The 16,008-nt window shown below is 44.0% G+C and overlaps 1 protein-coding gene across 1 annotated transcript in view; it reads left to right on the top strand.

The window, feature by feature from the left end:
• Positions 1-16,008, top strand: part of IFT140 (intraflagellar transport 140) — a 230,836-nt gene that overhangs the window by 34,719 nt on the left and 180,109 nt on the right. Inside the window, exon 6 of the mRNA XM_024219009.2 lies at positions 5,380-5,555. Coding sequence (XP_024074777.1) covers positions 5,380-5,555 — 176 coding nt within the window. The remainder of the gene's footprint in view (positions 1-5,379; positions 5,556-16,008) is intronic.

Raw genomic sequence — 16,008 nt, 5'->3', positions numbered from 1 at the left:
AACAGCTTACCAGGGACATGCATCCTTGTCTCACAAATACCTGGACTATCGCCCTCTTTCACACCCTAGGGTTACAAATAAACTAACAGAAATCTACTCTAACCCCAGTACAACAATTGGACTTCATTGGAGCACATGTGGACTCAATAGAGGCCGAAGCATCACTACCAATGACCAGATTCTCAGCACTGACCACTCTCATATCAGTGGTCACAAACAGCCCATGGGTATCAGCATGTACCAGCCTACAACTATTGGGACATATGGTGGCCACTACCTTTGTAGTAAGACATGCTTGACTACATATGTGCTGCCTACAGGGATGGCTGAGCTCGGTATCCATACCATGAAAGCACAGCCTGAACAAAAGCTTAACACTAATATCAAAAGTCCAACACTTCTTAAAATGGTGGACAAGTCCAAGAAATGTATGCTCAGGGATCCCATTTCAGCAGGATCCACCATCCATACTGATCACAACAGATGCCTCACTGATCAGCTGGGGTGCTCCCTTGAACTAACATACAATGTGAGGGAAGTGGTCGCCCACAGAGACACATTTACACATCAGCCTGCTCGAATTACGTGCGGTTTGCAACACGTGTATCCATTTCCTCCCAATAATAAGGAACAAAACAATAAGAATCATGATGGACAACATGGCATATATGTTCTACATAAACTGACAGGGTGGAGCACGATCTCACTCCCTAGGCACAGAAGCCATAAAACTATGGAACTGGGTGCATAAAGCACAAAATCACCATTACAGCATCATACCTCCCAGGTTGACAGAACATGATGGCGGATACATTAAGCAGACAGTTTCCCCAAGAACACAAGTAGGAACTGAGCGACAACATCACACAACACATATTCCACATGTGGGGGTTCCCACACTTGGACTTATTTGCGACTGAATGAAACAAAAAATGTCCAAGGTTTTGCTCACGAGCAGGACTGGGAACACAATCCCTAGGGGATGCCTTTCTCATCAGATGGAACACACCTCTCCTGTATGCATTCCCACCGATACCGTTAATCTCCAGAGTAATACACAAGATACAAACGGACAGAGCCAAGGTCATACTTATAGTCTTGACATGGCCCAGAAAGACATGGTTCCCATACCTGAGACTCATGGCGATCTGCACACTATACACGCTCCCTCGGCGATGGGATCCTCTCTCACAAGACGAAGGTCAAGTCCTGCATCTGGACCTGGAGAAACTTCACTTGAAGGCGTGTCTCCTCCCTGACTCCAACATGCCGAATTAACCTGCTCCGAACAGGTTAAACCGATATTACTAAACAGCAGAAAGACATCCACTCGTACCACTTACCTCCAGAAATGGAAGAGGTTCTCCATATGGTGCCAAAACAAACACATAACCATGCTTACAGCACCAATTCATTTGATCTTTGAGTACATAGTAGAATTTAAAAAAATCAAGACTGTCCACAAGTTCAGTTAAAGTAAACCTCGCAGCCATAACTGCTTTCCATCATAAGATTGATGGTATCTCAGTATTCACACACCTGATCACAAAGTGTTTCCTCACAGGTATACAGAACATGTACCCAGAAATGTACCCACACCGGCATGGGATCTAAACCTGGTCCTCAGAGGCCTTATCAAAGCACCATTTGAACCACTTACTACTTGTTCCCTACTGCACCTATCAATGAAGGTAGCATTCCTGGTCACGATTACATCCATGCAAAGAGTAAGTGAAATAGGGCCTCTTGTGGCCCACCTTCCACACACCATATTCTTCAAAGACAGTGACGCTATGACCACACCCAAAATTTGTCCCTAAGATAACATCCTTTCATTTCAACCAACCAATTCACTTACCTATGTTTTACCCTAAACCACACAGGACTACACAAGAGACAGTCCTCCACACTCTAGACGTTAGACATGCTTTAGCATTCTACCTACATAGAACAAAACCATTCCAAAAATCACCAAGACTTTTCATCTCCACGACTGGATGATCAAAGGGATCTGCAATATCAAAACAAAGACTTTCAAAATGGATCTCCAATTGCTTCCATCTATGCTATCAACAAAAAATAGAACCCCCGACAGGGATCAGAGCCCATTTAATGAGATAAGTATTGACCTCAACAGCCTTTTTGAATAACGTACCAATCACAGAAATATTTTGAGCCGCCACTTGGGCTTCACAACACACATTCATGAATCACTATGCAGTAAGGCAAAGCTCAGGCTCAGATGCAATACTAGGCCTAACAGCGCTAACTTCAACTATGCATACAACTCCAAAGCCCATCCATCCTCAGTAGGGCACTACTCCTCAATCACCTGAAGTGGAGCACCCATAGGGACAGCACTTGAAGAACCTCAGATACTGTACAAGATGTACCTTCTCTTCTTCGAGATGTGTGTCCCTGTAGGTGCTCCACTACCCACCCTCCTCCCCTCTACTTTGGAGTTCGTATTAAAGACTCCATGGTAGATAGAGAACTGATGGGGTTCAGTTGTGCGCGTGCTAGATGAGGTGCCACCAGCACTGCAAGACAGCTACTGTGCACGTGTGCCCCGACCAGGCACTACTACCAAAAATCTCGGATCAGGTGTCAATGTGTCCTGGCGCTGTTGAAGTGGAGCACCCACAGGGACACACATCTCGAAGAACCTCCGTTACTGCGTAAGGTGAGTAACCCACGCTTTTTTGCATTCATTAATCCATAATGGCTCTATTTTTAAAAAAAAAAATGCAGTGAGATGTTAGTGGAGACTATGGAGTGCCTTTTGTAATTAAAATAAATGACAAATTAACAACATTTGAAATGTTTATTTTTTTGTGCTTTTTTACTTGCCTGGAATAGATGTATTACAAACATTTCTAAAGCTCTCATCACCATGGTAAAATAATCTACAAAATTCAGTTATCAGACCTTATATGAGAGAGTTCGTCTAAAGCAAAGATATTTTAACACTTGAAATTTACCAACAACTCTCTCTTTCATAATGTCTTACACAGAATTGTTGTCATGGCTGCATGCTACGGGTGATTGGTGCACTTATGTAGAAGTCTGATATGAGATTTCCAAAATGTTTTATATCCAGGCCCTAGTCTGTTCAAGGTATCCTGACCTGTACTGAATGCACCCTTGTTGTGTATTCTTTGAAGACATCATTAATTTATTTTACGTTTTTGTCTCTTCCAGGCCATTAATAGAGAAGAGAACAATATTCATCCTAATATACCTCCCCCCTGAACAGTATCCACTCTCTGCTATCCTTTGTCTTTAGAGTCTAACCCAGTTCCTTTATCCACTCAATTAGCTGAGCACTTGATAACTTTTTTTAGAATAGTCTTTTTGTGTGACACTATAGTGAAAAGCTTTCTTAAAATTCAATTAAAAAGCTTAACTAACCCTTTCTCTTGCTACTGGAGAGGACCTTGAAACAGTGGGTGGTCTTAAGCATATGAAAGTTGATGCTTTGTGTTGCAGTAGCCAAGTGCAACAGAATAACTTAAGTACACAATTCAAGATGAGATCTAAAAACTGACCATTTATTGTCATTAAAGATCCTATGGAACTTTCAACAGAATAATGTCACTAACCCCAGTATCCTGGCCAAATTACAACTGGGATAATTACATGCTGCCTAACTAAATTCCCCTTGCGATTTCAATTTTATACAGTGTTCTCCATTTCATGGCTAAAGCCCTGAACCTGGACGAGCTCTGTGCAAACATACTCCATTTAGGTTAATGGGACTTTATGTGCAGGGGTCTGCCTACATGGAACTCATTTTAGACTCTGATCCTGAACTCTTATCTAGTGTTGCTGTGCACTGACAGCTGCCATGTTGAACACTAGAGGTAGTTGCAATGTTCCCTATATATGCCTTCTTGAAGGGGTATTGTGAAGCTTGCTGCTTGTAAAATGAGTTGAGATCCTCCTGTGGAAAGTGAGAGATAAATACAAAATATTATGGTGGGGTGGTAGTGAAGCCATAATAAAGGTTGCATTAAAGAACGGTATTTAACAAGAGAGGAGAAAGAGAATATTTACTAAGTGTTTGTTTGTTTCAGTTTTTTTCTGGAATAAAACTGTGAGTGTAGCAGGGCTTTTAATTTTCTGTGCAGTTGGAATTTGGAAGGTGTAGTGTATTTAAAAATAAAACAAAATGGAAATAAAAACAAATGGCTTTTGTAATTGGGTCTCTAGTGTCTTACTATTTTTTTTTTTTTTTTAAGAACTCCTTTGCAAAGAGCACACATGGAGATTCTACTCTAAACTTATGTATATTAGTAGTTTACACAAAAACCACTTTTATAGTTTACTGTTTTAGAATTTTTGGGAAAAATTTTATTATTTAATTATTAACTTGATCTGCCCCAATATGAAAGTGCTACATTAATGATATGATAGTGTTTGCTAGGCAGTGATCTGTGTCTATACATGGGAGCAGATTTGTCAGATTCCAATGTCTCATTTAATATTTCGGTATTAACTTCAGCACTGCCATTCTGAAAGCACTGCATTAACTAATGGGAACTTTCTTTTCTAGGTAGTGTCATATGAGTTTCACACATGACAGCAGATTAAACAAGTTGTCAGGGCCACATTTAATCTAAGGTTGACATTTCTCCATAGTTGAATGTTTGCTGCAGCTGCTGTTATTGACTGTCATTATTTTCTGTAAGGCACTGTATTTGCTTTTCATTTTTCATTTCCAATTTACATTGCTTCTTTAAAAACTAAGGAAAGTCACATTGGAAAAAACTGTTTTAATGTAAGTTAGATTGCTCTGTTCTAATTTAATAACATTGTCCTCCTACAAATACATAGTTATGGTCAACAACCAAACTTTTTCTCTAACTACACCAATATAAAATGTTTACCGTTTTAATATTGTCTTTTCACAACACATTGCTAATATCCAAGGTTTCAGAAACTATCCTGCATCTCTAACTAGGACCATACAGACAAGAAGGACACACACATTAAAGGTAGATGTCCTCCTTTTAAGATAAGCTTTTAGTTTTTGGATTTCTTTGAAGAAAAGAGAACAACTTTTTACATGTGTCCTTCTTGTATAAACTACTATACTATTTTAACTCCAACAGTGTATGAGAAGAGAAATAAAAATGTGGTTGTTGACCTTAACTGTGTATTTGCTAGCTTTTCAGCATTTGAGGAATATGTTGTTATTAAAGTAGAACAGAATAACCTTAACCAAGATTAAGCAAGGCTTTTTTTCTGTGTAGCCTTGCCTCTGAATAACTTCTGTTTGTGGGTTTGTCAGACCATTAACATTATTGATCATTAATTTTTGTGGTTTACAGGTGTCTTGGAACAGAACAGTATGTAACTAGCTTGTGTTTACTGCAGGGTCTGTGCATTACGTGAATGAAAAAGGAAAGACAAGCCATGCATTGAGCACAAACAGTCCAATCCAAAAGCTCCTGATCATGGAGAAGAGGGATGTTTTGGTGGTAATAACAGAGAACCTCCTGTTGTCCATGTACACAGTCACTCTTGAGGGAGAAGCAGAGGAAATCATGAAGGTAGGTGAGGTAGGCTGAGGGGTAAAGGTTAGGTGCTGCTGAGGTACAATATCAGTTTCTATAGATGTATAGTTCCACTTTTACTTTTGCCAACTTTCTGTTGTATGACAAATTCATTAAGGCCCACCTTTATTTCTTGGAGAAAACCCCACCCTTTAAGGAAATACATGTTCCACCTGGGGGGATTCTGCGCCTCAAAATTAAAAAGTCTGCAAATTTTGTTTGTCAAAATAATGCAATATAATCGCACCAGTTTCAGTTGTTTTGGTAATTTATTTAAACTACAATACAGAAAAAAAGTCACTTGGTAAGTAATACCCTGCATTCCAGTTATAATCCTGGATTTTCATTTAAATTATATTACAGAACACCAAATGCCAAAAAAAAAGTAGAACATCATTTTAAATTACTGAGACTTTCACACATGAAAGTCGTACAATTTTGCTAATCATTGTCCTGGACCTGGCTGGGTACTTTGGAAATGCTTGGTTCTGATTGTCCTGACATTTTATTGACTGCTTGGTGAAGGTTTTATTTGCCTGCAAAGTCCTTTTTTTTTTTTTTTTTAAATGGGTAAGTAAAATAAATCCTAAACTGTAATCTAACCCCATTGTGCCACTTTAGTCACTTTTTACCTGTGCCAAGCACAGAGATCTTCCTAGCTATCTCCTTATTATCATTTATAAGGCTTTACATCACTTTGGCAATGTAGGGGCCTTAAAATTTTTTACAGATTTTATGCTCCTGGGGGAATTGATTGAGAATGGGAACAGCTAACTAACCATAGGAACATTAACAATGTTACTATGCAGGCAGGCTGCTACATTTCTGCCTCAGGGAATGAGATAAATTAACCATCAACAGCTACATTAACAAAATACGGTTTTGTTTTACAAAAGCTATTTTCTTTAATTTAAAAACAAATTTTCAGTAACATGATACTAATATTTAATTGTTTTTTAGATTCTCAAGAAGTTACAAACATGTTACTAGGCAGGCAGGCTGCTACATTTCTGCCTTGGGGACAAAGCCTTCCTCGTGCATAATAAAAAGACCTACCCCCCTCCACGTCCGGTGAGCCGCAGTAGCAATCGAGAGGGACTGAGTCTCTCTCGCTTGTTGGCCCCCTGATGGTGATCAGCATCTCTCTGGCAGACACGCACACCTAGCCCTCTTCCCCCCCCCCGCAGTGATTTGTGTCTCTGAGGCTGCTCCAGGCATGCTGGAACAGACATGCTGCCTGGGCTGCTGGGGAAGAGGCGCATGTCCCCCCCGCAGGTTTCTTTTGCATTTTTCTGTATGGGTGGCACAGAAATATGCAGACCATATGAATTCTGCACCCCCACAGGGACGCAGAATTCTGTCAGGAGTACAAGGCGGAGCCAAGAATTGTGGTGGTTCAAAAGCATGGATTTTCTCTTGCATCCCTGGTTTCTCTGTTCTAACCTTTTCTCTCAGGGCCCTGCTCACTCCTGTCCCTTCTCAAGTCCACAAATATCTCAGATATTTACCTTTATGCTGGTAAAACACCCAGTGCCATTTATTTACAGTGTTGGTTCCCACCACCCTTGTACACTGTTCAGCCTTACACCTACAGTCTTAGGGAGCCCTCAGTTCCTGAGGCAAGCAGGCAAGAGCGATCTTTCTCTGTCTGCTTCCTCGCTCTGCCTTTTTGTATATTCTGTCTGACATTAGCCTTCTAGCTCTTCTCCACCCATCAGTTAGGCACAGCTCTTCTTAACGAGGTTTGTTCTGCAGTAATTTATTGGAGCTGCAGTGACCAGAGTGCTGGCTCAGGGGCTGTTGCCCAGCACTCTGTCACACCTTCCTTTTCTTCATTCTTGCCCCCACCCTAACCCATTCACCCCCATTTGCCCACTCATCTCTACTTTCTTGTCTCCTGTCCACTATCTGTCTACACAGACACTGAACATATCCTCCCTCTTTCTGTAGGTCATAGATATGTGTATACACTTTGTGATGCAACAGCCAACAAACATTTTAAAAATCCCAGTTTTTCTGCTAGAATGTTGTCAGGATAAACAAATGGCTTCAACTGTTCCCATTACTTTAATTTTTAGTCCCATTTGAGCAAGGGTCTGATGGAGAAAAAGGTGGTGGTGGCATTCTTAAAATATCCACAATCCCAGCATTATTGGTTGCTTCTATTAAAAATTAGTGCCGTATATACTCAATCATAAGTCGGTTCCTTTATAAGCCAAACCCCCCCCCCCACCCCCTCAGATGGATAAGTTAAAAATGGTAAATTTTTATAACCCGTTCATAAGCCGACCCTATAATTCAGGGGTCAGCAAACTTTGGCTCCCGGGCCATCAGGATAAGCCGTTGGTGGGCCGAGATGGTTTGTTTACCTCGAGGGTCCACAGGCATGGAGGTAAACCTAAGTAAATAAAGTGTCCCGGCATGCATGCTGCTTACCCTGACGGACCGGGACAGCAACTGGTGGGGAAATTTTTTGTGGGGGAGAAGCTGGGAGTCAGGGGAGTAACCCCCACATGACCCCACCCTTAGCCCAGGACCCCCAAACTCTCCCCTTCCTATCCCTTCCCACCTTATCTGGGGAGGGCCAGGGGAGGATGTCTCTGACCTGGCTGGAGCTGCTCCGGCAGGCTGGGCAGCACGGCCGCAGCCTGCTCCGGCGGGCCGTACTGGGCGGTGTGGCCGCAGCATGTCCCAGTGAGCTGGGCCTGGCGGCACGGCCTCAGCATGCTCCAGTGGGCCGGGTGGCATGGCCACAGCCAGCTCTGGGGGGTGGGGCCGAGCAGCATGGCTGCAGCCTGCCAGCTCCGGAGCTGTAGCTGCTTCAGAGGATGGGGGGAGAGCAGCGTGGCCAGAAGCGGAGAGACTCTGGCCCCGCCTCTTCCCTTCTGTCTCTGCTGGCTGTGCTGCCTCTCCTTGCTCCCTCTGTTGGGGGGAGGGGCTGTGTCCCACATCTCCCTCTCTATACCCGTTCTTAAGCCGACCCCCTTCTCTGGTGCTTCCCTTTTTTACTAATAAAATTCGGCTTATGAACAAGTATATACAGTAGTTAACGACGGTGACAGTTATATTGTCACCATTAGTCACTAGCATTATCATTCCATTAAGAATGGGTGCAGTACATACCTTTCTTAGAGCTCCTGTTTCTGTCTTCAGATTCAGGATGATGGTTTTTTGCTCTTGTTACAACCACAAAGTCTAGAAATGTAAAAATAAATTTAATGTAAAATTCTGCAGAAATGGATGGAGCTACTCATGAAGGGCTGCATAGGGTTCCACTTAAGAATGGCTTTATCCAACCCTGACATTCAGCCTGGCTACATGTTTAAAAATACAGTGATATTGATGTTGCAGTTCCTTTTACCTGGGCTCCGAAGTGTCCATGGTGGTCGTTGCAGTGGAGGTGGGATCGCCCCCAAGTGTCGCGTCCAGCTCTTTGTAGAATTTGCAGGTCACGGGGGCAGCACCGGAATGGCCGTTTGCCTTGCGGGCTTTGCAGTAGGCATTCCGCAGCTCCTTTACTTTAACCCGACACTGCACCGCATCCCAGTCATGGCTCCTGTCCATCATGGCCCTTGATATGTGCCCAAAGGTATCGTAATTCCTATGGCTGGAGCGCAGCTGGGACTGCACAGCTTCCTCCCCCCAAACACTGATGAGGTCCAGCACCTCACCATTGCTCCATACTGGGGATCGCCTGGCGCGTGGAGGCATGACCACCTGGAAAGATGCGCTGAGAGCACTCCACGCCTGGCTGAGCAAACAGGAAGGGGATTTTCAAAATTCCCAGGGAATTTAAAGGGCGGGTCTGACGCTTGGTCACCCGAGGACAGGGCAGCAGAGTTCAAAAGTGATGACCAGAGTGGCTAGAACAGGCATTGTGGGACACTTCCGGAGGCAGAGCGCATTAGGTGTCCACACTGGCGCCGCGGCGCTCCAGCAAAAGTGCAACAAACATTATTCCTCTCGGGGAGGTGGAGTACCAGGAGCACTCCAGCCGCGGAGTCAGAGCGCTCTACGTGCCTTGCCAGTGTGGATGGGGAGTGAGGTAGAGTGTACTTGGTGGCTTTATTGCGCTATAACGTGCAAGTGTAGCCAAGGCCCTAGTCTAGTCCCCTGTACTCATGGCAGTCCTAAATATTATCTAGACCATTCCTGACAGGTGTTTGTCTAACCTGCTCTTAAAGATCTCCAATGATGGAGATTCCACAACCTCCTTAGGCAATTTATTCCAGTGCTTAACCATCCTGACAGCTAGAAATTTTTTCCTACTGTCTAACCTAAACCTCCCTTGCTGCAATTTTAGCCCATTGCTTCTTGTCTTATCCTCAGAGGTTAAGAAGAACAATTTTTCTCTCTCCTCCTTGTAACAACCTTTTATGTACTTGAAAACTGTTATCTTGTCCCCTTCAGTCTTCTCTTTTCCAGACTAAACAAACCCAAATTTTTCAATCTTCCCTCATAGGTCATGTTTTCTAGACCTTTAATCATTTTGTTGCTCTTCTCTGGACTGTCTCCAATTTGTCCACATCTTTCCTGAAATGTGACGCCCAGAACTGGACACAGTACTCCAGTTGAGGCCTAATCAGCGCAGAGTAGAGTGGAAGAATTACTTCTCGTGTCATGCTTACAACACTCCTGCTAATACATCCCAGAATGATGTTAGCTTTTTTTACAACAGAGTTACACTGTTGACTCATATTTAGCTTGTTATCCACTATGACCCCTGTGACAATGCAGTTCTGGCGGAACCCAACTGAGAGTGCCAACTCAGGACAAATTGCTCAAACAGGGCAGTTACAGCCCAAGGCTGGGGTTTTTTCCACCTCTAAGGCAAACCAAACCAGCCAGACTAAGAGGACTTTGGTCTCACCCCACTGGCTAACCGCAAGTCTCACAAGCAATCTCTTTAGACACTCCAGTTTCCCAGTATTACCACCAGTGCCACTCGTTATGGGGACAAATGGTTATGAAAACCAAGACCCCAGTAAAAGAAAAAGGTTCTCCTGATCCCAAAGGACCAAGCCCCAGACCCAGGTCAATATACAAATCAGATCTTACCCACAAATCACGCTGTTGCCAATCCTTTAGAACCTAAAATCTAAAGGTTTATTCATAAAAGGAAAAAGATATAGATGAGAGCTAGAATTGGTTAAATGGAATCAATTACATACAGTAATGGCAAAGTTCTTGGTTCAGGCTTGCAGCAGCGATAGAATAAACTGCAGGTTCAAATCAAGTCTCTGGAATACATCCCCCGCTGGGATGGGTCCTCAGTCCTTTGTTCAAAGCTTCAGCTTGTAGCAAAGTTCCTCCAGAGGTATGAAGCAGGATTGAAGACCCAATGGAGATGAGGCATCAGCCTTATATAGTCTTTTCCAGGTGTAAGAACACCTCTTTGTTCTCACTGTGGAAAATTACAGCAAAATGGAGCCTGGAGTCACATGGGCCAGTCCCTGCATACTTTGCTGAGTCTGAAGGCATATTGGCCTTCTCTCAATGGGTCCATTGTATAGCTGATGGTCCTTAATGGGCCATCAAGCAGGCTAGGCAAAGCTAATCCCAGCTTGTCTGGGATGTCACCCAGAAGCATAGCATAAGTTTGCCATACAGACAGTATAGAGCCAATATTCATAACTTCAACTACAAACCTGATACACCCATATAGACAGCATAATCATAACCAGTAAACCATAACCTTGTCTTAGACACCCCATTTGACCCCCTTTATACAATATTTGGGTGCCACTACAGGACCTTGGTTGCAACAATGATCTATATGGTCCCAGTTTATGTCAATAACGTCACAACCCCCAGATCGCTTTCTGCAGTACTCCTTCCTAGGCAGTCATTTCCCATATTGTATGTGTGCAACTGATTGTTCCTTCCTAAATGGAGTACTTTGCATTTGGTCCTTGTTGAATTTCATCCTATTTACTTCAGACCATTTCTCCAGTTTGTCCAGATCATTTTGAATTTTAATCCTGTCCTCCAAAGCACTTGCAACCCCTCCAGCTTGGTATCCTCTGCAGACTTTATAAGTGTACTCTCTGTGCCATTATCTAAGGCCTGGTCCACACTACCCCCCCACTTCGGACTAAGGTACGCAAATTCAGCTACGTTAATAACGTAGCTGAATTCGAAGTACCTTAGTCCGAACTTACCGCGGGTCCAGACGCGGCAGGAAGGCTCCCCCGTCGATGCCGCGTACTCCTCTCGGCGAGCTGGAGTACCGGCGTCGACGGCGAGCACTTCTGGGATCGATCCCAGAACATCGATTGCCTGCCGCCGGACCCTCCGGTAAGTGTAGACGTACCCTAAATCATTGATGAAGATATTGACCAGAACTGGACTCAGAATTGATCCCTGCGGGACCCCACTCATTATGCCCTTCCAGCATGACTGTGAACCACTGATGACTACTCTCTGGAAACGGTTTTCCAACCAGTTATGCACCCACCTTGTAGTAGCGCTATCTAGATTGCATTTCCCTAGTTTGTTTATGAGATGGTCATGTGAGACAGTATCAAAAGCTTTACTAAAGTCAAGATATACCACGTCTACCGCTTCCCCCCACCCATCCACTAGGCTTGTTACTAGGGTGACCAGATGTCCTGATTTTATAGGGACAGTCCCGATTTCTGGGTCTTTTTCTTATGTAGGCTCCTATTACCCCCCACCCCCGTCCCGATTTTTCACATTTGCTGTCTGGTCATCCTACTTGTTACCCTGCCAATGAAAGCTATCAGGTTGGTTTGACACAATTTGTTCTTGACAAATCCATGCTGACTGTTACTTATCACCTCATTATCTTCTAGATGTTTGCAAATTGATTGCTTAATTATTTGCTCCATTATCTTTCCGGGTACAGAAGTTAAGATGACTGGTTGTAATTCCCCGGGTTGTCCTTGTTTCCCTTTTTATAGATTGGCACTATATTTTCCCTTTTCTAGTCATCTGGAATCTCTCCCGTCTTCCATGACCCCTTTTTTTAAAGATAATCGCTAATGGCTCAGATATCTCCTCTGTCAGCTCCTTGAGTATTCTAGGATGCATTTCATCAGGCCCTGGTGACTTGCAGGCATCTAACTTGTCTAAGTAATTTTTAACTTGTTCTTTCCCTATTTTAGCCTCTGATCCTCCTCATTTTCACTGACATTCACTATGTTAGATGTCCAGTCACCACCAATCTTCTTGGTGAAAACAGAAACACAGAAGTCATTATGCACCTCTGCCATTTCCACATTTTCTGTTATTGTTTCCCCACCCTGTCATTGAGTAATGGTTCTACCCTGTCCTTGGTCTTCCTCTTGTTTCTAATGTAACAAGAAAACATTCTACAAATACACTTTGTCTCTAGCTAGTTTGATCTCGTTTTGTGCCTTGGCTTTTCTAATTTTGTCCATTTACCGGACAGTCTCTACGCAAAAGAATAAATGGACACAAATCTGACATTAGGAATCATAACATTCAAAAACCAGTGGGAGAACACTTCAACCTCTCTAACCACTCAGTGACAGACTTGAAGGTGGCAATTTTGCAACAAAAAAACTTCAAAAACAGACTCCAAAGAGAGACTGCTGAACTTGAATTAATATGCAAATTAGATACAATTAACTTAGGTTTGAACAGAGGCTGGGAATGGTTGGGTCATTACACCAATTAAATCTATTTCCCCATGTTAAAATATCCTCACACCTTCTATGGGTCATCTCGATTATCACTTCAAAGGTTTTTTTTCTCTCTCCTGCTGATGATCGCTCATCTCAATTGATTGGCCTCTTACAGTTGGTATGACTACTCCCACCTTTTCATGTTCTCTGTATGTATAAATATCTTCATTCTATGCATCCGAGTAAGTGGGTTTTAGTCCACGAAAGCTTATGCTTAAATAAATTTGTTAGTCTCTAAGGTGCCCCAAGTACTCCTGTTCTTTTTGTAAATTTAAAAACACTGTTTTGCAAAGGTTTGATTACCCCTGAAACATGTAGTTAAATTTAAGAATCTTAAGAGGGATATTGGTATGAGTAATGGGGAATATGTGAACAGAATGAAAGATTTGTTGGGAAAACGGGTGAGGGGTAAAGGATTTACAAGTTTTGAGGGAATGTTTGATCTCATGGCTCAAGAGCATTTCCTAGGCATATGTAAGACTGATGTAAAGCAGTGTCTATGCGACAAAGATGTAAAGTCTGTGGATGAGATGGAGTCTCTTGCTGATGCCTTCGAACAGACCCAGGCATCTATTGAAAACAAACCACTGAAAGAGGTCTTTGAAGCTGGTGGGAAGGGAGATCCCATTTTATCCCTAGCAAGAGGGAGGGTAGCTGGGAGGCTGGGTACTCACCTCCCCAAAACCATTCCTCGAACTCTCATCCAAATCTCTTGTAAAAGCAGAAGAGCCCAAAAGGTGCTATCAGTGTAATTCCACTGATGGCCTGAGGAATAAATGCCTTGTGTTAGGAGGAAGCAGGCAACCAATAGCTCATGTTAGTTCTGCTGTCCTCAACACAGAAACCCCCAGGCAATCAAAATCTATCATATTGGTTTTGTGAGATTAGCCTCTGCAGAACCAGACATTGAGCATGTTACGGTTGTCCAAATTAATGGTGGGGAATGCTTGGGGCAGAGGGATATAGGGGCTCAGATTTCTCTGGTTAAGCAGAGTGTGGTTCCAAAGGCCAGTATGTTACGTAGCCAAATGGCAGAGATTGTGGGGGTGGGCAAAAGCAGATTCCTCGTACCACTAGCTAAAATCCATGTGATTTTGGGAAGGTTTGGAAAATGTTTTGACTGTGGGGGTAATGGAACACCTCCTAGCTGACCTGCTTCTTGGTAACGATTTTTTCCGTGTAGCTCAGGTTCAAGTATTTGCTTGCAGCAGGAGGGAGTTTTATGCTGGGACCCCCGAGGGAAATGGTAAGGTCTCAGGAACTGCTGAGAGAATGGGAGAGAGTCTCCTTGATTCTTCTGCAGCAGGGGGAAGCCACATGCTTCCAGTTGGGAGGGTGGTTGAGACCAACTACTGCACTGCAGCTGGAGGCAACACCGTCTCAGGAAGGGAGTGGGGTGTAATGCCTGCCAGGGAGAGAATTGTCCAGGTTGTTAGCTGCCAGCAAGTTGCAGCTGAACCAGAGAAAAACCTCGCTCTAGGGAGCATAGGGAAATGTATCCCAGAGGGGAGCCCAGAGAAGCAGAAGGGAATCTCAGAAACCACTGAGGTGGATGAGGATTCCTGTGACTCTGTCACATGAGGAAGCAGTGTGCTTCCAAATCTGGGAAGGGCTGAGACTAACTCCTTTCCAGTAGAAGGCAACATGCCCTCAGGAGCAGGGGCAGGAGAGCAGTTGTCAGTGATTAAGGAAACTGTCCCAGTTGTTAGCTGGCAGAGTTTTGCAGCTGAACAAGGGACAGGCACCTTCCTAAGGAGCACAGAGAAATGTGTCTTAAAAGGGGGCCCAGGGAAGGAAACTGGGAAAGGAATAGTGGGAGGACAGGAATGTCTCTGCACTGGTCACGAAGGAGAGGATGCCCTGGACCGGATGGCTGAGTCAGGCTCTTTGCACTTAGCCTGTGACTCATGTTTTGAGAAAGAACTGTGTAACTGACCTTCTGGAGGGGAGCAGTCACACAGCTGACTTCTCGGGGACAGAGAAAGAAGTGGTGGAGGGTACTCCATACAAGGTCCCAGTTTTTCAGGATGCTATTTCTGATAAGTTTTTGAAAAGTAACTGTCTCTTTACATCAAGTTGCAGCTCCAACACCTGTGATAAGAGGAGTTCAAATAAGAAAATTGCCAGGTGGTGGTTTGTGAGAATGCAAATAACCCAACGGGCAGAGAGGGGGGTGTTTTCCCCCAGGCTGGTGAGACACAGAGAGCAGTTATGGGAAAGCTGCTGGGGAAAGGTGCATCTGATCAAAGGGTAAACGCACCTCGCCCAGAGAATACAGAGCACAGCCCTCTAGGGGGGCAGAGAATGACTTAGTGCTGGGAGGGGGAAACACGGTAACCCCAAAAAGGGAGCTGGATTTTTTTTATATGTACAGTCCTGGGGTTGGGAGACAGCTCCCCGAAGGGCCAGTCAATATGCAGGATCCCCCTAAACTCCTATCTTGCCAGACCCTGGGGTACCCAAATTCCAGAAACATAGTTAAAATAAGAACCCAGGCAGAGGGGAACACTGGAAGGATAGAAAAGCCAGTGACTGATTACATGGGAGAGAGTCAAAGGACACCATGGGTAATGAACAAACCAACCTCAAACCAGACTATCTGAACAGAGAGCGTGGTATTGTTGGGGGCCACTGGGCATAGCTACCAGGTAACTCGGGAGAGTGGAAGGCCAAAGTGTCGATGAAGCTCTTTTGCTCTGGGCCTATCTGAACCCCAGACTCCATCCAGTTTTTGCCAAAAACTGTTACCGCCTGAGGGGCTCGAGGCGGACTTCAAATGG

Source organism: Terrapene carolina, unplaced genomic scaffold, assembly GCF_002925995.2.
Source record: "Terrapene carolina triunguis isolate 2854851 unplaced genomic scaffold, T_m_triunguis-2.0 Scaffold67, whole genome shotgun sequence".
NCBI classification, from domain to species: Eukaryota; Metazoa; Chordata; order Testudines; family Emydidae; genus Terrapene; species Terrapene triunguis.
This window is presented reverse-complemented; position numbering and strand designations above follow the sequence as displayed.